This window comes from Idiotropiscis lumnitzeri, chromosome 14 (genome assembly GCF_059441095.1).
Source record: "Idiotropiscis lumnitzeri isolate Australia: NSW breed Sydney's pygmy pipehorse chromosome 14, RoL_Ilum_1.0, whole genome shotgun sequence".
Classification (NCBI taxonomy): domain Eukaryota; kingdom Metazoa; phylum Chordata; class Actinopteri; order Syngnathiformes; family Syngnathidae; genus Idiotropiscis; species Idiotropiscis lumnitzeri.
The window spans coordinates 13971156-13994844 of record NC_142404.1 but is presented as its reverse complement, the minus strand read 5'-3'; the positions used below and the strand labels follow the sequence as shown (position 1 = coordinate 13994844).

The 23689-nt window shown below is 40.3% G+C and overlaps 1 protein-coding gene across 2 annotated transcripts; it reads right to left on the bottom strand.

Annotated features, from left to right (window-relative positions):
- Window positions 1-667: 667 nt before the first annotated feature.
- On the bottom strand, window positions 668-22593 carry tmem198aa (transmembrane protein 198aa). 2 transcript variants are annotated; one of them, XM_088315142.1, is made up of 7 exons: window positions 22219-22593; window positions 11683-11939; window positions 9527-9765; window positions 8364-8576; window positions 7348-7471; window positions 4189-4484; window positions 668-3070 (listed from the first exon to the last, which is right to left on the bottom strand). In XM_088315142.1, exons 2-7 carry the CDS (start codon window positions 11819-11821, stop codon window positions 2918-2920), a joined length of 1164 nt encoding a protein of 387 aa, XP_088171268.1. In that variant the 5' UTR covers window positions 11822-11939; window positions 22219-22593; the 3' UTR covers window positions 668-2917. The 2 variants fall into 2 exon arrangements, with proteins under 2 accessions (XP_088171268.1, XP_088171269.1); XM_088315143.1 differs by lacking the exon at window positions 22219-22593 and adding an exon at window positions 16347-16492.
- Window positions 22594-23689: the final 1096 nt, after the last annotated feature.

Sequence of the window (23689 nt, the reverse complement as noted above, 5' to 3'; positions counted from 1 at the left end):
AAAGACATTTGTTATCACAGCTTGTTCAAGGTTCATTTTAGTCCGGCAAACAGCAACTTGGAAATTCATGTATTACGGCTCTCTCTCGTACAGCAACATTTATCATCGAAAACAATTGCTTTGTCTCAAAGCGGACCAATTTTGCTCCGCATTTAATTCACTCTTGGGGGGGCTCGGTTGAAATGATCAGAAACGGTGACTGTGAACAATGGCTCGTTTAATGAGCTGGGCCCTTGCTCGAGCGAGATCTACTGTGCAGCGTGAATCTGACGTTGAGCAGAGATAAGTAGGAGAGGAAGGAGGGGAGGAAAACACAGAATGCAGCAAAGCAGAGAGCAAGACAAAAAAAAGAGTTCCATTGTAATGGAAAGGTTATAACGGGAGAGAGATAATTACTGAAACGGAGAGAGAATGAATTCAAAGCTTTCATTGCGTGTTGCTGGTTGAAGCTTTGTGCCACTTCCTGTTTGATCATCGCAATTACATTTCCAGTCAGCAAATATATATTGATTAATGTAATATGCCCCCCACCCCAGAAAACATTTGAAAGGCATTTTATAAAAAATAAGGAGAGAACATGGAGCGACTTTTAAAAAAAAAATCCAAACCCAACCCCAACCATGAGGGACGCGCACCCTTAATAAAACACCAAACAGTAATTGTAGAATCACATGTATGTCATTTAATCATATCATAGGTCCATTTAAAAACATGCTTAATAATAATAATAATCATAATAATAATAATAATATAATAGAAATGATGGCAATAAGGTGAATCAGTATCTCTTCACAGGCGCATGTCTGTCTCGCAAATAAAAACAAATCACTTAAACATACAAAAACACAATTTAAAAATATCTACTGCACGGGAAAATAATCGCTGGAGGGGAAAGAAAAATCTACAAGACCATGGCGTAAACATGACGACAGCGAACGTTCATTACATTTAAAAAGTATTTACATCATATATACAAAGTGTTCCTTCGAACATGTCCTGCAGGGGGCGCAAAGTGACTGATAAAGTGACAGATTTTTCACAGGAGCAAATCGAATTTGTTCATAAATTCAACATAATGTCAACTCATCTGTTAGCTGTTATGTAAAGACATTACATTATAAAACAAAAAAAAAAACGATGTTAAATGGCTGATGTGGCAACATTATCATGAGGAAGGATGGAATTACGTCATCCCTTTTTAAAGCCCTTTTCCTGCCCAGTTTAAACAGAGACGATAAAAACACAAAGAGGAGACCAGAAGGACAAAATACAAAGGATGGGGAAGGACAATGAAGCCAACGTCACAAATTGTACGCATCCCGCTGTCGTTTTAAATGCATTTGATGATGAGAACCCACAAATCAAATTGGATGTCACGTGTCAACAGTAAGACGAATTTGTTTCGGGGTGTTGTGACAGGACTTTTCATTATTGTGATTGGTGAAAACAGTCCATTTTGAAAATAATATCGGGTGTTCTACTTCTAAACAGTCACGACAACACATGTCACACAGACACACTGACACAATGAAAACACAAAACAGTTCAACAAGGACACTCGTGCAGGAAAGGGGTAATAGTGCACGTGTACCCCTCAAACAAGTGCAAGGCCTGCCAAGTTTAACACAACCACAACATATGTTGTGGCACTTCAGTATCGAAGTCATTGCAATCCGTTGTTTAATCTTATTTAAACATCTACAAGATGTACACAACAAAAAAATGGTAAGATTTTGCTTTTGGCGCCATTTAAATACATATATATGTAAAATTGAGCACTGGCTGCTTGTTTCATGGCCCAACAATTAAAGGAACAGTTAAAAAGTGAATAAAAAGTCAAATAAGACCGTAAAAATGCTGCTTTCTGGATATCCATCACTCAACTATAGAAGGCGATTCTCGTTGTAAACGATAGAGGGCGCCATTGCAATTGCGCCCATCGACAGCTCATCAAGAACCACATTTGAAAGTCTGCACCACCATCGTGATGTTATTCATGGTATTTATAAGAATTATAGTATTTAATGGTGTTTTCCTACTAAAATAAAAAAAAAAAAAAACAACCACAAAAAGCATCATATTTACCACACGTTTACCAACATTGGGAGAGAACACCCCCCTCACTTGAGCCAATATTTGGTACAATCCATCACATCGACCCAAAAGGCTTGTGTCGCACCAACACTGTAGCACATGATTTCATTACATGTTCACTGTTGTGTGTTGTCTGCCTTTGACAACACGACACGGTCAGCAGTCAGTTTCATCCTGGGGGGGTCCGCTGTAACAATTGCCGCAAGTGTGCTTGTGAGGCCTTTGAAGAATAAAATCAAATAAGAGGAGCAAGAGAATATATTCCCACGTAAAAACCACATATCCATTTTCTGCGGCGCTCGTCACATTAGGTTACCAACTGACTTCTGGTGAGAGGCCACATGCATTAGTTTCCAATTTAAATTAATCAAAGGAGGAAAGAGGATGGAGTGGTTTCTGTCTATAAAAAAAGGTAATGGTATCACTGACATATCTAAAACTCAAACGAAGTTGGGATTCAAATCTGTGGCATTTTAGGAGAGAATGACAATGTAGAAGATTCGAAAACTCAACATCTGAAGGTGGTGGCAGCTTCCCTAAAAATCACTCAATGTCATTCCTTCGGCCAAAATAAAAAAAATAAAATAAAATCATCTGCACGTGAAACCACCATGCTTTCAATGGATCTCTGATAATGTTGCAGTCTCTGCTGATATTTTGTTTGCTGTAGAAAACAAGCCGACTTGACATGCATCTACATTCCTGTAGTTCTCCTTTTCCTCCGGCTTCAATTTGACGGACACAACCTTTAGCGTGCCAAACCAGGCGCAACATCTTTTTGTATATGAGTTTTTTTTGGGAAGGATCTGTCCATTTGGAGGCATCAGATACGAACTGGCGCTCCAGAAGGCGCTGTGAGGGGCACTTGAGAGCCACAGTCATAGTCAAGTTCAGCCATCCGGGAGCGGCTCATCATTCGACTGTGGGAGTACGCTCGTCTGTCTGTTTGCCTGTCCCTGAAACTGCGGATGTAGCTCTGTGGATGGAAACAAATACGGAGCGAGGACACAAAAGTCACACGAGATAAACAAAACAAATTGACAGCACTTAGAAAACCTTTCTACCAATGCAAAATATGAGCGTATTAATACCCGCTGTCCTCGCTGGGGTTTTTCACCAAAACTAGAGAGCACCGAAAGCAACACCAAGGCTGCTTTTGATCTACTCGATCAAAGGCGGAGTTAAGATACAGAAGCACCACCAAGAATGTGAAACTAAATCGTTCATTCACCATCATTATAATTTCATCCTAAACCAGATTGATGTTTCTCATGAATATTAAATTCTACTTAAAAAAAAAACCATTTGGTTCATACCAGTTTCTAAAAAACTTTTCTTAAAATGGTACGATGGATACAGTCTGGTAATGATTAAAAAAACATTGGGACTCTTCTTCAGAAGTTGACTTTCCGCTGTCGTTTTGAAGGCAGTGAGGAAGACATCCGTTTGAAGAGAGCAATTAGCGACGTTCAGATTCCGTTCCTCAAGGAATTCAAGAAATGGTTTAAAAAAAGCAGTATGGGGATCAGATGTAAAATGAAGGTTTACTTACGAGTTAAAGTGACTATTCAGGACTGTTAAAAATGTGTTTTTTTTTGGCGGGGATAAAAAGATCTAAAAGCAGGAATCTTATTTTCAAAGTGGAGAGCAAAATCATTAGAAAGGGCGTCAGTTGGTACCTTGTTGGATTTATTCGGAATTGCTGGTGATTAAAAAACACATCAATGGTGAAGTATAAGAATTTCAAATGTTTTTTTTTTAAACCTGTGGTGACTTTTTTTTATTTTTTAATGAAGTTTGTATCTGTTTTGAGTTTGGTTTATTTTCATTTATTATTATTTTTTTGTTTACCTTTAAAATGATCAACAATAAATCCACAAGGTGCGGGGTAAAAAGGAGTGAGCTGTAAAATCTCAATTGAAATTTGCAGCCGCTTCAGAAGTACGGTAACGTTTCTATTTTGGTTGCCTGGCAACATCAAGGAGAAAACAACAAACAATTACCTCACCGTTCTAAAAGTGTAAACTGATTGATTTATTTATTTATTTATTTTTGACAGATGACGTGACACATCTCAGCAAATAAAGCTCTTACCGGTGAGAGCACGTCTCCTTCAAAGCGCTTTTTGGGGTTGGGCTTGCGATGGAAGCCTGGCTCAGTCTGAGGGGGAGGGACTTTCGGGGGCTGCGTGCTTCGGGATGGGTGATGGGGGTGAGATGTCCCCGGGTGGTGGTACTGCTGATGGTGATGGCTGTTGCCCTTCTGCTTTTGGCCGCTCTTCTGGCTCTGTTGTTTTTTCTTCTTCTTGTTCTCATTCTCCTTTTTGAGCCTCTCTTCTCGCTGCCGGATGCGCATGAGCTGCACCCGCCTTTGTTGTCGACTCAAAACCACTAGAGAGAGACATCGGAAGATAATTAGGAAGAATGATGTTATTAATTTCCTGAGGAAGAGCACGTGAAAACAATAATACCACTTCTTTAAAATCATTTCATCTTAAAGATGGTTAACTCATTCACTACCAGCCCAGGTAAAATTAATTGACTTTTTAGCTTCTATACCCGTTAATAGTGATGGGAAAACGAAGCTTCAAATCTCCTTCATGAACCAGTTGTAGTATTTTTGGACTCCTGTAGATGGCACTCTCTGTTCAACATTTGGCTGAAAGCACACTGACTTGGCATTTTTTAAACCCTTTATTTAAACCAACAGTGCCATATAGACGACTCAAAAATACAACCACTGGTTCATGAAGCAAATTTGAAGCTTCACTATGTTCCCAGAGAGGAAAGGAAATAAACTTCTCCTCTTTGCCGCTTTGTGCTTAAAGTCTCGTGAACGTGAGTGCAATTCTAACTCTTATTAAAAAAAAAAAAAAATCTCAAAAGTAACCTTAAAAATAATGCAATGATGATGCAATAACGTAAAATCACCCCCCTCCCCGAAGAGCATGAAAATAATAGCGTGCCACCATTTCGGTGCGTGTTCTAGTCGTCCATTGTTTTGCTTTTCTTTGTGTGAGCGCATGGATAACGAGGCACCATCTGCCAACGGATTGTTTAATGAACCCCCCACCCCCCATTTTCTTTTCCTCAGCTCTTCCGCCCTGGACCCCCCCCCCCCCCTTTGGCCAAATGCCACTTCTAGTGTCTGTGTGTGTCTTAATGCGAGAATATAATATCGTCGAGGGTCCTCGTATGTATGGAGAAACAAAACAAAGTGAAGAGGAGCCAATTATGTTCAAACAGATCAGTAGTGTGCGGCACGCAATTCAATGGCGGCCACGTGATTTTTCTCACTGGCCCACTTGAGCGCCTCGTTTACCCAGTATGCGCCAGTTCAGACCCCCGCGAGCCCCGCCCCCTCCTCCTCACGCCTGCTCCCCTTTCACCATCCCCCCATTTTCTCCCCTATTCTCTACCATTAATTGACAGGCTTGGAAGGATTCAAACTGTCTCGAAATATTTAAAATGACATGGAAAAAAAAAAACAACGACAGAAGTATGACCAAAAATTTACTATATACAATCACTTCCTGAGCTTTCCTTTGTTGTCTTTTTTTTTTTTTTTTAACATTTTAACCACTGAATGAGATTCATGAAATTAAATGCTCACTTTTAATTCACATTGTCAGAGAGGTATTATTTGAAAATGTCAGTACTATCCAAAGTTTTTTTTGTTTGAGTCGTCAGATAGTGGGCTCGAGTGCAACCATCCCCTTAGCTCCGCCTTCTGTCGTCATAGCAACGCAAAGACAGACTAGGCCGTTTTTATTTTTGCTTATCCATCTCCTGCACACGAGCAAACAAACAGAAAATATGCAAAGTGGTAGCCAGATATGAACCCCCCCCCCGCCCCCAAATTATGATGTATCACTTCTTCGCACGTGTTTGCTTATCAGTGCGGAAGGAGTTACTTGTTCCAATTAAGGAGTCATGTTCCCCCCCCCTGATTCTGTTGTGAACCGTTGACTGCAACAAAGTTTCCCCGTCTATTCCCCTTCGCACTTTTCTACTTTTCAAAATAGCCTGACAAAGCTTCACCCCCCCCCCCTCACACCCTCTGACTGGAAGCTATTACAGTCCATTGTTAATTCCGTTTTTTTGAAGGCCAAGCGTGGCATCGTTTTATCCGCAGTTGCCGTGTGAGTGCTGAATGAATGAATGAGCGAGAGACCTTGTATATGTCTGTCAATGCGCGCGAATGCATGCCTCTGTGAGCGGCGTGTTGGCGTATTCCAATTGCGAGTTCCAATTGCGGGTGCCATCTTGCCATCTGTGTTGTGATTGCTAACAGTACAGATAAAAAGCAATTTGCCTTCATGACACACAAGCACACATAAGCACGCGTTATGTTCCCTCATTATGGTTATAATTTCAAAAGCAATTAAACCGTTCGATGAACTTGTGACAAATGTAGAGCTCCGAATAACGTTGCAGCAGCTTGGGGTGACCTCATGTTGATACTTAACAAGTAGTCATTCCACGTACAAGAATTGGTTTGTAACCACGAAAATTAAGGGGAAATAAAAGAGACAAAAATAAAAAAAAAAAGTATTGTACTGCTTTGCCGCAGAAATTTGTCTTTGATTTCATCCTTAATACAGTTTTTAATGACCGCATTAGTAAGTATATTTGGTATGATGTGCTTTATTGATAAATTCTCTCCAATAGTATTGGGACACTGATGTCCGTTTATTTATTTTCAACTGAAAACATTTGGCCTAAATAAACCTTAGCTTACCAAATAATGCAATTTTATTTTTAAGGAGCACGTAGCGGCACGTGATGATATGGTTTAACTCATTCGCCGCCAGCCCAGGTAAAATAAATTTACTTTTTGACGTCCATATCCGTCAATGGTAGTGAATGTTAATCGGCGATAATAACTCTGTTGCAGTTTCTACTGATCATTTTTTGGAACAAACCAGGCTCACTCAAATGTGCTGTTTTAGTCGGAAAAAATTCATTCTGTGATTCTGACGTCACTTCGTCAAAGAAAAAAAAAAAAAAAAATTCAGTAATTTTTTTTTTTTTAAATCAAAGAATTAAGATAATTTGTTCATTCAACATTAAATTCATGCAAAAATATATATTTTAAAATTTTATCCAAATACTCAATTATTTAATAACATTTTCAGTCAGATATCCGAATACCAAAATATTCAATCGCCGCATCCCTAAAACCAAGCACAACCATCCTGGCATTAGTATGCAGAGTTTGCCAATCGCACTAACAGAGTGGTCGCGTACTCACCCTCTGTGTGAGAAAAACCCTCCGCTGTGACTTTCCACTGAATCAGAACTCCAAGCAGTGCCAGGACAGGCCACACCCCCATGATGACCCACGTGAACCAACAGACTGGCTTCTTGGGCGCCACCTGTATTGACGACAATGACAATTATAATCTGAATGCTTCATTTAATTATATTTATCAGAAAACAACCACAATATTTTTGTGGTTTGCAATTTTCATGGGGAAGCTTGGACAAACTCGTTTGTATTTACCACTAAACTAAACATCCATGCAGCACGAGTAGCACGATATTAAAAAAAAAACGATTCCGCAGTGCTTCTTAAGCACTTAATTGTGAGGGCGCGAAAGGAGCTCACGAGTTGTCGAAAATGATTAATATACATAAACCAAACAGAGCAAACACTTGCTGATGAATTCATCAATAAAGCAATTACGCACGCAGTTGAAGAACAATTGCCGTACTAAGCCTACAAAAGCTGACGTGGTATTGAAATGAAATTTGGTGGTCAGAATTTATTAGCAACCTCAATAGACTGGAAGAAGCTTTAAAGCAGGCTCAGATGAGCAGTCGGACGATTTCCAGGACAAAGTGCAGTTGGACTGTCTTGTACAAGACTGGATGATTCACGACGGCAAGCCTGCATGACCCCTTTGGTCGACTGCAGTATTTCCTCAGCGCAGCAAATATGTCTCACTGCATCTCCAGTGAAAAAAAGAAAAAATGAAACGCTCGACTGCACATGAGTCATCAAGGAGTTTGTTGTGCATGCAATGTGCAAGTGGTTGATAAATAGCCATTTTCCACATCGTCCTATCTGCTTCGCTATCATGCTCATTGCTTGACAGATTTGAAAATGGAGTTTGCCGAGCCGCATTGCTCCAACCCAAGTATGGGTGTTATATTTAGTTCCGAGCCAAGCAATTTACTCCAAACCTTGAATGCCGGATATCGGATTTCTGTCAGCGTGTGCAATTAAAAGTTGAGCCAGAAGCACAAAGAAACGTGAAGAAACACCTTGAGTCTCTCGTAGACGTATTGCACCATGGCAAAAAGCTCGATGAAGTAATCCACCGTGATGGTGATGATGGCGGAACCGAAGGTGGCGGTGGAAAAGGTCACGAAGCAACGCTGCCATTGAAGAGTGAGGACAGCAAACAGGGTCCCGGAACCCAGAAGAATTCCCAGCGGGACCCACACGGTCCTGGGGTGGTAAAATTCCTCCATGACCTGAAAGAGAATGCAAAGTAAATTCAGAGAATTGCCTTTTTAACTTTCCACATTTTTTCCAAGCGGTTTAACACAAACTGCAAATATTGGAATGTATTTTGGATGTACAGCGGAACCGATCAAGTCGTATGACCTACAAACAGAAGAATTTAGAGCACAGGTGTCAAACTCAAGGCACAGGGGCCAGATTTGGCCCCGCCACTTCATTTTATGTAACCCACGAACAAGACTGTCCTGAGCCAATGTGATGTCATCGACAAGATTCTTCGATGCCCCCCCCCCCCCTTTCCCGGTGATTATACATACTCATACAAAATAAAAAAAAAGCCAAATAAAATATAAAATAAAATATAAAATAATTATATAAAATAAAATCTTTTTTAGATAAAAGCTAAACAAAACTAATAAATAAATAAATGAATAAATAAATAAATATTCTTTATTATCATGTTAGATGATATATTTAGTAATAATAGTGGAGTTTATGAATCAACAAGTGTGTTTTGCGACTGAAAGCTCCGCTTCATGACGCTGAGGTGAACAGAGGGCACGTCAGGTGAATGGAGGAGGAAGAATAAAGAGGTCTGACAGATATGACGAAGCGAGAATTGCCATAACTGTGTGCAAAATAATTTAAAATTTAATTTTTTACTGTTTTGGTGATGACGGGCTGCCGAGGTTTGAGCAATTTTTTTACCTCTGCTTTTTTTTTTTTTTTTTTGATGCAACCAGAGAAGAATGAGGAAATGAAAATAGGAACATCGTATATGATAACGTTGCAATATTAGAAATACACAATGCGTAATTGTAAACCTACAAAACCCCACCTCTCTTCTGACTTTCATCTCATTTATTTTTTTTCTTTTAGACTTCCGAAGTCAACTCGCATCAACCGACACTTAGCGGTTCCACTGTACTCGTTAACATTCCATCTGAACTCGTGTCCTCACCACCAATGAAGCCACTCCAACCAACAGGCCCAGCAGCAAGCCCACCATGAACAGTCCGACACTGCGGACCAACATTGTCACCAGGCCGCACAAAGTCCCGATTCCGAGGCCGATGCCCACTGACGCCTCGATGCTGAGCTGAGTGTCCATCACCCTCTCCTTGTAGCACAGCATGAAGATGACCACAGAGCCGAACATGAGGCCTGTGAGGAACAGCACGGCCTTGAAGCATCTGTAGCCTGCGAAGAGGAAGATGTGAGGGTCACACCGGCAACCGCCACTCGTAAATGAAGGCCGTCATCTAGACGGATGTAACAGAGAGAATCTGGTCACTTTCCACAATAAAAGAAAATGTCACCCTCGGACAGGTGTGGGAAAACTATGGCCCGGGGGCCACATGCGGCCCGTTCAATGTTTTAATCCGGCCCGCCGAACTTGAAAAAAATTAAATGAATAAACCTTGTTAATGTTTTATTTTCTAAATTCTGTGGTTTTTCAAAGACATACATTTTGTTGTAATGCTTTTGTTCACTTTCATTTAAAATTAAATATATTTATTTTCTCCGATGAGGTGAGGTTACCAAAACACTCCATCCATCCGCTCCTGGTCCGGCCACTCTGTCAAATTTTAGAACCCATTGTGGCCCACCAATCGAAAACTTTGCCCAATCCTGCCCTTGGATGATAAACAAACCGGAAGTACTGTAAGTTTTCTCTTCTTTCATTTGCACGGCCCGGTCCAAATTGGCCTGCGGCCCGATACCAGTCCACGGTCCGGTGGTTGGGGACCCCTGCTCTAAATGATTTCTTCACTCAGTTGCGAGAAACATTATAAAAAGCATGATTAATAAATCTTATTTCTCTGAAAGACAGACACTCTCGGTGGCCAGAGCCAGAATTACACTTTTTTTTCCCAGTGTTAAAACAAGGAGTTAAAAAGTCAGTTCCATTCCCCAAAACAGTGTGGTTTAGAATTTCCAAGAATTTAAATTCCTGGTCCGGGACTGGTTTAGTTATGTGACCAGTTAAGCCAGCATCAAGTAGTTTTACTTAAAAAAAAAAAAAAAAAAAATCAAACAAACGCCCTTTTCGTTTCAAAAGCAGCATGATGTGGTGTTGGCGCAAGAGCGATGATTCACAGCTTTTTTTTTTTTTTGGGCGCAAACTGCATGACAAGTCTTTTGTGGAGTTTTGTTTGAACTAGTCGGACAGACAGCTAGCAGAAACGACTAGCGAGGCCTTCACTCGTTGCCTTTCAAACACAGACAAGAGCTCATTAGTACATGGTGGAAAATCCGATAACATTGTTAGCGGTTGTGTCCAAATATGCTAATCGTCACGTCCTAATAAACGGACCTGCACATTCATTAGCCAACAGGAACTCGGCTGCCCTTCTAATTTCCGTCTCCTTTGTCACCTCGCATGGCATCTTTAGTATTTCTTTTCTTTGTTCTTCTCACGATATCATTTTACGATGCTACATTGTCATAAAAGCTTTGTGTTTGTGCTTATTAAAATGTCCCAGTTTATTTCCTACGTGTGACGCAACTCAAGGGGAATCAACATTGGATTTTATGATATTTGTGTCCAGACGGAAGACCAAGCTCCGGTGGCCAAAGCTCATTCAGTTGAAGCATACCGTTTGAAATTCCTTATCCACCGTCGACTCGTTTTGCTTTACATTTGGAGCACCCGAAGCAATTTGCGAACCGGAATTGTTATTTCAGATTGTTACATGTATAAACCCTGGCTTTTCTTGACTGCTTGCAGACATTGTATTTGTCTCGCAGCCACGCCCCTCTCATTGTCTCGTCACCTTCCCTTAACGTCCCTCGAGCAAAGCGAGCCCTCCATCCCATCTGTTCCTGTCAGCTTGTGCCCTTTTATTTCTCCAGCTTTTGTCCTGGCCTTTTGTCCCGCCGCAACATCTTTGGTCTTACTTTTTTTCTGAGCTGAATCAAAGAAATCTACTCGTCGTTTCATTTACACATGGTTTAAATGTTTATTGGAATAAGAACACCTAAACTCCTTGACGGCTAAAGATGTCAAAGATCCATTTTTTTTTTTTTTACTCGGCTGCTAGTGAATGATGATTTTGTCAAAATGCATTTTGATAATTTTCTCAACTCTGAGCATAACCGTGTAGCATCACATACCAAAGAAGCAGTAGATGATTCCAAATAGGCAACTCATGGAGCAGACCACAGACGGCACAATTTCATATTTCTTCTCTATCTCCTGGTCACATTTCAGCCCCAGCTCGGCCAGACCCAGCAGCCGGCTGGCGGAGGCCATGTCGAAAGACGTGAGGGGAGCCAGCGTTGACGGAAGGAGTCTGCGGGTCAGGGATGAAGAGCTTGCTCGGGGGGGCGGGTTCGAGATCAGTGGGCCTCACCCATTGAGATGTGGGAAACTACAAAAAAAAAAAAGAGGTCGGAGAAAGAGAGGTAAGAGATTATTGATCAGATCGTGAAAGTTTCTCTGCGGCAGGCTTTGATTTGAACAAAAACATCTGAGCGCTGCAAGAACACTCGCAGGTGAAACGACTGCATTGCTGAGAGTGGTCATTTCCAACAGAGGGTGAGGTGAGAGGTCATCTCAAGTGCCACAGAATATTATTCAGTCCAGTCACTTTATTTGTCTGAAAATATTTAATTACAATTATCTTTGTCTATCTATATATAAAATACATTTTGACGATAATGCCAATTTGAGTATTCTATAATCATAATTGAATTTCGATTAATCGCACAGCCCCATGTGTTTAGATAATGCTTAAAAAATACATCCGTTATCAACGTAAGATCTTACAACAAGAATTTACATTTGTTCTGACGACATATGTCAAAGTACAAAAGAGTACCACATTTTCAATATAAGCCTCTTTTTGGGGAAAAAGGAAAACAAAACATAACAATTTTGAAAAAAAATGAACACGGCAACAACTTTGCTCATTAAAACAGAACAGACCCAAGAGAAAAAAAAAATCAAGATTTATTTAGCATATTTTCTGAACTATAGAGCGCCCCTAGTGGTGAAAAAAAAATCCGCAGAAAATCCACACTCTTGTATTAGCCGCACAGTTCAAAATCTAGGGAAAAAGTAGCCCCTTATAGCCCGGAAAATATCGTATTTCACTTTTGTTGCTTTGAAAACGTGTGCCGTCACACGCAGTGGCTTTTCTGTCACTACCAATATGGAATTAACAGCATTATCATGATCGGAGGTTACGATGAAGAATATTCATGTAACTGTGTCATCAGTGCCTCCTGTGGGCGGTGTGCATGACTCAGAGCTAGAGCCGATTAGCATTAATACAGAGTTGGCAGCGGCACGAGCCGGGCCGGTAGGGCTGTTGGCTCGCTTTAAGACCTGTTGTGGATTGGCCAGATCGGAAGCAGTCGATGCTGGTTTACTTCTCAAGGTGCCCTTGAGCAAGCCATGGTCACCTGACCGCTCTGGAATGTGGCCCAGTTGATACAGCAACCCTGTCGCAACAACAGATTTTCTTGCGCTGGCATCAATTGTAAAAACAGGAAGTGAAAGTTATTCAAAGTCACCAAGTCTGCAAAAGTTTCAAACCTCTTTTCATTTTTTTTTTTTTTGCATTCCAGTGACTGTTTCTTGCAGTGTGGCTTTTATGAAAAGAGCCTTCTCACTACTTTGCTTGACCTTTTCCACAAAGGCTGACCAGCGTTACAACAAATATGCTCGAGTTCTCTCTCGCAATTATCGACGCGACAGCCTGATGAATTCGCAACGCGCCGTTCTCGTGAAGACGAAGACGCAATTAGACAAAAAGATTGCGCTTAAGGCCAAGAGCCAGGGACCTGATTAAACAACACTTCATTGGATTATGTCACATCTTCCCTGTTGCCATAACAACCCGCCGCAATATAAGAACCTCGCTAACGTAAAGGAGGGGAGTGTTGTTTCTAAGGAAACATGCTCGAAGAGAAGAAACAGCCTGTTGTGGTCGCACTTCAAGGCCTCTGGTAGCAAACAACGTTGACCTCCAACTGTTTTACTTCATCGTTTACCAAAATGTAACACAAGACACTTAACTTATTCACTACCAGCAGAGTTAAAAAAAAAAAAAAAAAAAAAAAGGATCTTTGACGTCTTTATCCGTCAATGGTAGTAAATGCGTTAAATGGATTTTTGACGTCTGTAGCCGTCAAAGGTAATAAATGTGTTATTACACATTTGTGCTAGTATCATGCACTTAAAACAAACTTAGAATGAATAAATACGTCCTATGCTTCGTGACAATTTGTGCAAAACACGAAAAAAAAAATCAGAATCATTTTCCATTTGCCTCGTTTTGAGAGATCCTAACCAATGTTTAATAAGGTCTTAACCTCTGCTCTGGGCTCAACTCGTCACGCCTTCAGCCTCCTCGTTTTTTTGGCGGGAATCCAACGTTATCATCGGATGTGCTTATCCTAAAGACGTGTGGGCGGAGACGTTACACCATGGAGCGAGACCGCAGAGCTTAATCGAGTTTTGCTCCTCATTGAATTTAGATGCAAGGTTAGGAAAAAAAAATAATAATCAAGGAAAGGATCAAGATCACACGTTCGAAAACAAGCCACCAATGAGAGTGGCCGCATTCATGCGCAAGTCCTCCCATTTCAATTACTGTGTATAAAAAGTTTACACCCCCCAGGATTTTTTTGGATATAAAAACATGGGATTGAAATCATAAATCATTTAAAGAGGAAGTCAACGCAACAAAACTCAAATAATATGTTCAAATGTGAACCTGGCATTCTGATTAATATCACATTTGTGGATTGTGAGTTAAGCAGCAAAATCCACCCGTTTTTTAGCCAACTCGGGGAAGCGGCCATTTTGTCACTTGTGTCTGAAGCCGAGCCATGATTGGTCGTTGCGATCGGTCCCTTCAATGAATCTCACAAAACATGAAGCGAGCGATGGGGGGGGCGTGGCCATATTTCTCATTAAAAGTAGGCTTTTTCAAGTGGTTCCCTAATTTTTCCAAAATAAATGGATGAAAGTCGAATAATTTTTAAACCTAGCTTGTTTGTGAAAAATGGGCCATCTTGGCTGGACGGATATTTTAAGTAAAACAAAGCTAAACCGACATCGTTTAAAAAAACAACGATCTCATTTTTCTGTTCGAAACCATCCCATGTGAACAGCCATCCTCTCACCGAGGCTACTGCAGGAAAAGAAATGGAACTGTTCTATTTATTGCGCAACACGTTATAATGTTCAGGTTTCCTGCTGCTTTCCTGGCCGTTGTGCTTAAGAGCCCTTGTGCAGAGACTCTGCAGCGCAACCAACATTTCAAAGTTTTTTTTTTTTTTTTTTTTAAACCTTGCTTTTCCTCCCAGTTGGAAGAAACGCAAAATTGGAGTGCAGTCTGTTGGACACAAATCAGAGCTGTTTCATTTCTTGCATGCCTCCGTCAGGCCCGTAATGCAATCGCTGTCAGTTTGATAGCCTTTTCACTCACCTAACCAAAGTTTGTTTTTTTTCCTCCTTTTGTTTTTTTCCCAGAACAGTTGACGGTACATTTTATTGTGTGTTACTGACAACACACCGTATCTAATTTATTCTTCGAGCGCCTTTTTCGATTCGGTCGTGCCTTGATAATGTGTGAGCTGCGCACGGTGCGGAGTTGGCTTCGCTTTCACTTTATTAGTCATGATTGCTGGAGTTTGTCTGTCGTAATATACAATCATCTGGCATATGAGAAAATATACCCTTGCCCTCGCAGTTAATGCGCTCTTTCATATATAATCTAACTTTTTTTTTTTGCATCTAGAACTTATATTACTATGTATACTGTGTGGTTTTTCACACTTTTCTACTTGTTAAAAAAAAATCGGACACACAAATAAAATTTCAAGATCTCTCGAATTTGGATTCCTTTTCGGGGGTGCTTCAGCACCCACAAAAATGGACTAGACACTCTTACTGTTGCATTAATATGCTTTTGAAATATACAAGAGGGGGGATGACAGTGCGGAGTCTCGAGTCCAGGGTTACTATAGTTTTGGAATTTTAATTATAGTTAGTTTTGATTTTATTTAGATAATTTTAATTAGTTTTCAGCGTTTTTATGTTTTTATTAGTTTCAGTTTATTTTTACTATTAGTTTTTTTCAAATTAGTTTTCAGCGCAGGTTTTTTTATTATTATTAGTTTTAGTATTATTTTTTTAATTTTTTTATTGCGCAATGAAAATCATACAAAAATATCATTTACATTTTTTTTATATTAAAAACGCCTCACACAACGTCATTTTGCTGGCTCTTTTTTATTGGCTGCTGCTTAATGTTGTCGCTTCTGTGCGACAAACATTAAGAGGACTAAAACTCTCAGTTGAGTGTTCAACCTTCTTCCGAGAAACGGCAGTGCATATCCAAGGAAATGCTTTTAAAATAAAAAATTAATTGCCAAAATCAAAAACGAAGCACATTTTCAGCTTTTTTTTTTAGTGTCGTTTCAATTGGTTTTCATTCCTCTAAATCATTTTAGTATTTATTTTATTTACCTTGCTCGAGTCGGGGAATCTACATCAAACTCAGTTGATGGAAAATTTACACTCCGCAGCCAAATAGCAACATTTTTTCGGGCGGTCAATATAAAAGATGCATGTCAAAGATTTCAACTCAAATCTTTTTGGGGCCATGATCATCATTCATTGTGCTTTACATGCAGTACTACTTCTTAACACCACTTACAGCTATCATTCTAATAATAACGTTCAACCTGCTGAGGTCGACAATCACTGAACTGCACAGTGGAAAAAGAACATGAGAATATGTTGTTTTGGCAAGAGCACTTACCCAAATGTCATTTCCTCCATATGTCCAACAGAAGGCCCATAGTGGATGTTTAAATGCAAAAAAAAAAAAAAAAAATGGTTGAGGAAGTGACAGCCTGCTGAGCAAGAGAATGATGTCACACGCACGCACTCGGTTTGTTGGTGTAATCCAATTGTCTCTTTACTTTGTTTTGAGCTCCAGAGCAATGTCACAAGCCTCTTAATGCAGGTCTGTCTTCCATGTGTACGGTCAATAGGAGATTCTCTCGGGGGGGGGGGGGGGGCGGAAAAAAGGGTCAGGCGAGCATTTAAACGTTTGGATCCAGACTATCGCCATTCCCTTAACCGGATCTAAGGACTAAAAATTCCCCGAAGGTTTTGCTCGGTTATATGTTTTGCAAATCCATGAGAAGCGATTCACAGTGCGCTGTCAAAAGATGTCGAGCAGGCACGCGCTTTAATGGCATATGTATCGATCATGCTGAAACTAGCAAAAAAAACGGCCTCTCATAATTTCTGTGTGGCGTGAACGTGACAAAGTGTTGTCGGCAAATGGAAATCCCAAAGTCATCTTTGGTTATTCTCCGGTAATTAACATCGAAACGAAGTTTTCTACCTGGGGATTGCGGCTGAAAGCATGTGACAGCGACACTGTTGCTGAGGTCGTGATGATCGACAAACAAGATGACTGAGTCCCATCGAGCCCATCTGTCACTGGGGAGATGACTGAGCGTGTGTGTGTGTGTGTGGAGTAATATCTTAATTATCAATGAATAAATAAATTCATGAAATTTGACAATTCTATATTGTAAACTTGTCTTTACCTCTCTCTCTCTCTCTCTCTCTCTCTCTCTCTCTCTCTCTCTCTCTCTCGCTGGAACTCAGCAGTCCTAAGTACAATTTCAATTTGTTGCTCTTTATTTAAATAACACTTTCAGGTTCCATAGTCCTGAAAAAAAAGCACACATACTTTGCTTGACTTAATGAGCCTCTTTGTGTTTATTTGCATCAATCGCGTATGTGCAACTTAGTCGAAACGACAGCAAAGAACAGCTTTAGAGGCTATAATATTGTTATACGCCTTGTAGCCTTACAGAACGACGTGCGTTGACTGCTCAGCCGACTCTGGTGTGTTTGCATCGGTAAAATAAGCCCGAACCTCTGAGCACTCACATTGGAACAGCCTCAACTTTGGTCATGTGTCTGTTCAGGTCATTAAGTTTAAATGCAGCAGGGTGATTTGTATGGAAGCGACAACACCATTAACTTTCTCCTCACACTCTCTCTCCCTGCTCTCGCTTTTTGTGCGACAAATCTATTGCGATTGCGAGTGACCTGTGGCATCACCCCCCCCCCCAACTCAAAGCACCAACACCCAAAACACAGTACAGGCAGCTTGTTATGCGTGTAAAAAAAAAAAATCCTTGCACAGGTAGAAACAAAACACGATTAGAAAATGCTCAACAGTGACCCTCGGATGCCGCCTGGGAGCACCTTAAGTGATTTGACGTGCGTGTAGAGTATGTGTGTGACGGTGCAGTGTTGGTGGTCTCAACAGTGATCCCTCTATAAGATCTGGTCATTGCTAGGAGGCTGAAGGTGAGGTAGCAGGGGGCTAAAGAGGCTTTCATCAGATTACAGTTCATTCCCTATCTTTCAACGTCATCCGCCGGCATCAGCGGCCGCTTTCAAGCACTTTGCTCCTTCTCGTACAATGTGTGTAATTTGTTTCCAGTTCAAAGCAGATCGATATTCCTCCCTCTCCGATGTCCGTAATGCACTCATTTTGCACACTCAAAATGCACGGAAGGTACAACTTGCAGAGTTATGACCACGACTCCGTATTTTGCCATTTTCACCCTTTAAGCCAGGGGTGTGCAAACTTTTTGATTGGCGGGCCACAATGAGTTCTAAAATTTGACAGAGGGGCCGGACCAGGAGCAGATGGATGGAGTGTTTTGGTAACCTCACCTCATCTGAGGAAAAGAAATTGAATTTTAAATGAAAATGATCATAAGAATTACAACTAAATATTTAGAAAATAAAACTTAACAAGCTTTATACATTAATTTTTTTTCAAGTTTGGCGGGCCGGATTAAAACGTTGAACGGGCCCGCATGTGGCCCACGGGCCGTAGTTTGCCCACACCTGCTCTAAACTGACATGGAGCACAGACCTACGCCTGGTTTAAACGCCTCGCTTCTTTGAACTCAATGAAAAAAGTTCTTGAGCGCTCATTTGACCGAAGAGCGTTCTTTGCATTTTAATATTCTGAACAGTAAAGTAGTAAATAAATAGTTTGCCTGAATTTCAGCTTGATCACTGGACTTCTCTGCAAGTTGGAAATTAATACAGCAATACATTCAATCATTTTTTTACTCGGGGATTACTATAAATCACAATTTAATAATCTGTATTTTAAAATTCATGGAGTTTTAATTTTGCATAAAAAGTATTTCAGTTAAAGGTCTGCTACAATAAATGATTTCGTTGTGACTAATGCTGTTCTTTGCGGCGTAAACATTACATTAGGTCGTGCGCTAATAAAATGGTTTAACACAGTAAATGTTATTATATTAAATACGCATCCAGTTTGCCAACTATGTGGGATGTAATATTCCATTTCAATACAAAATACACCAATAAAAAATGAACGTGCGATTGCAACCAGGCATCATTTGGCACACTTTGATTTATGGGTTTGCAAAAAAAAAATGCAAACGGCGATAATATATCTTCCTCTAGTCCCTAAACACTGGCAGATAATGTTTGCATCCATGATTTAGATCAGGTGTGGGCAAACTATGGCACGGGGGCCACATGCGGCCCGTTAAAAGTTTTAATCCGGCCTGCCAAACTTGAAAAAAAATTAAATGAATAAACCTTGCTCATGTTTTCTTTTCTAAATAATGTTTTTTTCAAAGACATATTTTGTTGTCATGCTTTTGTTCACTTTCATTTAAAATTAAATGCATTTTTTTTTTCTCCGATGAGTTGAGGTCACCAAAACACTCCATCCATCTGCTCCTGGTCCGGCCCCTCTGTCAAATTTTAGAACCCATTGTGGCCCACCAATCAAAAAGTTTGCCCACCCCTGATTTAGATGTTGCCAGATTCGGCCTCGCCGCAAAGCATCCTGATGGCAAGCAAATGTCCACGCAGGCCGCCCTGCCTGAGGCTGCGTGCACATTGTGAGTCACATCTGACGCTGTCCTCATTACACTCACGGTGGCTACGTCGCCGTATATTCTGCCCGGACAGACTACCGTTTGTCTGAGTAATCTGTGTGTACGTGTGTGTGTGAGTGCGTGTGGTAATATGCCAACAGCAAAGACATCTTTGGTGTCTATTAACGGGATTAAGAGTGACTTTCTCTCCCGCAGTTACTCGCCTGGTGCTCTTAATTCCGACTGTATCCATCGCTTTGTCTTGCTCTCGTTCGTACCGTGCAATCCATGGCAATGCTTTTTTTTTGTTTTTTTTTTTAATTCTCATCACTCGGCCATCTTTCTCCGCAATTTGGAATGAGATGAAGCTTGCTGCAGACAAGCTTTGACAGACATCCTTTGTAGACATTTTGTGCTCAATTGCTCAGCAATGAGAATAACATTTTTTTTTTTTTTTTGGGGCTTATGTTCTCCAAACTTATATAATCAATCTTTTCTCTACTGTGCGGCGAGGAGACACACATTAATTGCGTTTCTATAAAGTGTTTTTTGTTTTTTTTTTAAATGATTTCGAAGCACCTAAAGCTTGTGATGCTGAAAGAGTTTTCCGCTGGACTTGTGAGTCATATTTTCTTGCATCACTACAATTTCTGAGAACAGCTATATCCTGTCTAGATGGTTCACACTTTTTTTTTTTTCCCCCCGGGTGGCTCAAATGTAAAAATGCCAGCAAGAGATAGAATTTTTGACTTGCGGCCAAACTGTTCATCAACTCCGAGCTTGTCACTTCAGGCGAAGGTCTGAGGAAGACTGCTTGGCTCTTGATTACAGTTACGTAAGAGCTTTGCACCATATGGCGCATCGCTCAAAAAGCTTTCAATGGACTTTTAAATAATATATCTTAAAATACAGTGTAATGTGCACTCTACCCTTACCTTTTTATGCCTCTCATCTCATTTGTACAACCAATTTATGGCATAAGAGAACTGCTCACAACTACCTTTGCACTATTTCCTGCCACCCCCCCACATTACTTAAATATAAAACCCTCATTTAAACACTAACTTCCTTTGAAGCACGACCATTTAATCTTATTATTGCACTCTTCGTATTCGCGACTAATAATAAAATAATAAAAAATATTTTTTTTAAAAATAAATAAATATATATATATATATATATATATATATATCAAAATATTAAATATATATCAAATAAAATAAAAATTACATCGAGTATTTCCATTGGTATTTTTTTCAGTATGCTTGATGCAAATAATGTATCACAGAAGGGATCACTGTTCCCTTTAAATTTCTTCCCTCTCAATGTCACAATTCAAAAAGCATTCAGAAGCACATCTTAAGAGTTTCTTTTTCCCATGCTTGCTACGGCATTAAAAAGAATACACACACGCGTGCATGTGTCTGACAAAGCATTTGTGTTTTGTCTCACTGTATTGACCACACATCAACATTCATTTTTAAAGTGGACACAACTACCCAATAAGTTCTCGATGACTAAGACGCCAAATGGATTTATGACATTTTCTTGGAAGAGACTTTTCCCATATGGCAACAACAACGCCTAAAACTTGCAATGATGGATTGCTTTTGTTTTTGAAGTATAATGACGGCTGTCTTAACTTGATGGATGAACTCTTAAAATGCACAAATGTCTCTGTGGAACATTTACATGATCAAGGAAGCTGAGAAAAACAAAAGATCAAAGATACCCACATCCAAAAAGTTTTTTAAAGCTGTATTTAGTATTTGTTGCGTTTTTGCTCACATTTTAACTTGGGTAAGCGTATTAAGGATCAGACTCAAATGTGTTTAATCCATCTATTTTCTTTAGCGATTATCACCCCTATAGAGTCGCGTGCTGGAGCCAATCGCATCTGACTCTGAGCGAGAACCGTTTTACACCCCGGACTGGTCGCCAGCCAATCGCAATGCACATGTAGACAAACAACAATTTACACTCACATTCGCAACTAAGAACAATCTCAAGTCTTCAAGGAGCATTTTTTGGCAGCATGGCAGGAAACAAAAGACCAGAGCCTGGATTCGAACCCCCAACCTCAGAACTGTGACTTTTTCACCATGCGTCCAATGTCCTGCCAACCACCCAATATGATTTTTATAAATATTTTTTTTTTGTATATTTTGAGTATGTTGGATGCTCAGTTGCAAAATGATTAGCAAATTATTCCTTGGGCTTGTCATTATTTGGAAGACATTGGCTGATCCTTAACAAAAGATGGATGGATGGATGGATGGATGGATGGATGGATGGATGGATAGATAGATAGATAGATAGATTGATTATTGGTGAGTGCAATAGTACGACCCATTGTTTACATTCTGTCCAATTTCTCGGTCCAGTTTGTGTGTGGCTAAGGCTATCATTATCAAATTCAGAGTTTAGCCATTTTAATTATTAATTGTCAGATACCAGTTGACAGGAGTGGATCTATATTTGAGAACAAATCAAATATTCCCGAATGGCAACAACGGAAAGCAAACAATAGCATATAGAGGACACAGACTGTCTCAATTTCAGAAACACACAAAAAATATATCACAACAAAGATGGACGCTAACCAGCATGTGAGTCTGTTTTGGGGGAAGTCATTTGGAAGAAAAAAAAATCAGGAAATGTAGCCCCAGTTGGAATCTTGTTGGTGTTGCGTTCGCCATGCTGCGTGTCAGAACAAAGAAAACTCACCTAATAGAAAACATAGTCGACAGTTTCCTGCGTTGTCCGTGCAAAGAGAACCACAAGGAGAAGCATCCTCTTCTCCTCTTGCTCTGCTCGAAAAAGACCTCATTTCAATCTAGACTGCATGGTGCTAAACAGGAGATGAACAACTCCAGGAACACGCCACACGGATCTCAACTCCTCTCAACCGCACGTGTAATATCGTGTGTGTCCACGCCAAAACGGTGCGTCCGCCTCATGCAATATTGACAGCCCATAATAGTCCAGCAAATGGATCCAAAACCGCAAGGCAGTCGTTTTTTCTGTGTTTACACCAGGATCCCTCCGATTAAAGCACTCTCTATGTGCTTCCTTTGTTGTCAGCGTCTCATCGTGCAGGACGGGCCAAACCATTCCGCGGCACGAGAGGGGTGTTCAAAAGTGTGTGCGCGGGTGCGTGTGTGTGTGCGTGTGTGTCGGGGGTCTATTGCATTTCGAGAGCAACGAATAGGCTTGGTGACTCGTGGCCAAATGTTGTTATTGTGCAGGATAAAGGGTTGGGGGCGAGGGTGCAAGTGAGGAAATAGGAGGGAGGAGGCAAGAAGGCAAGTAAGGCAGAGTGGGCTCACGCACGCAAGATATGGCGGGATAAAAAGAGCAAGTGTTCTGGTTCAGCACCGTGGAGAGTTCCCTACAAAAGCAGAGAAAGGCTAATAAATATTTCCTTCAACTCAATGTCAGTGAATCCAATTATAGGAAATTGTTTGAAAGCCAGCGCTTCAATTACGTCGCTAATGCGCAGCAAGCCGTCTGAAATATGATGTTTAACTCTACTTCCTTCTGCAGAGAGACAAGAGAATTCACACCCACTTATGGTAAAAACAAATAATGAATAAGAAATACTCTATGCACTGTATGTATCATATTTAGGCCCCCTTTTATACTGAAGTGTGTTGCGTGAGCACGGGGATTAAGAAATAATTAAACATTTGCCACTAGTGTGCTTGTGGCGCCATCTCCAGGAGAAAAAAAATATTTCATGATCACTGTTTTTTTTTTTTTTTAATTTATTGTTTTAAACTGCCTGGATAGTAACGCCAGCCTTACAATTATAGTAGCTGCTTGTTTTGCTCCTGGTCTGTAAATCTGTGTTTTTGATGTATTTCCTGCTGTACTTTGTTATTTAATTTTGTTTGTTTGTATTTGACAACAGTCCACTACTATATAAAGTATAACCAGTGAAGGGATGTAGAAATACAGTTAATCTAGATTCTATTTGGGAATATTTTTTTTTCGGATTATTCGTACTGTATACGCTGTGCATTTTAAAATTAAAATTTCTACAGTTTACTTTGTCAAAATAGGTTTGTTACATTTTCCCCACGAATGGCAATGCGTTAAAATGAATTATAAAATTTAATGAAAAAACGTGAGGCCATCGTGCTAACCAGTTGGCCGCTTCTATATAGCTTTTATTATTCAACTCAAATCACTCAGT

What these genes read in the sequence shown, in the direction of transcription:
- tmem198aa (XM_088315142.1), bottom strand. Translation starts at nt 11,821, where the DNA reads ATGGCCTCCGCCAGCCGGCTGCTGGGTCTGGCCGAGCTGGGGCTGAAA. An exon ending in AATCATCTACTGCTTCTTTG is followed by an intron (nt 9,766 to 11,682) that starts GTATGTGATGCT and finishes TCCTCTTCGCAG; the next exon opens with GCTACAGATGCTTCAAGGCC. An exon ending in AAGGAGACGTGCTCTCACCG is followed by an intron (nt 3,071 to 4,188) that starts GTAAGAGCTTTA and finishes TTCCATCCACAG; the next exon opens with AGCTACATCCGCAGTTTCAG.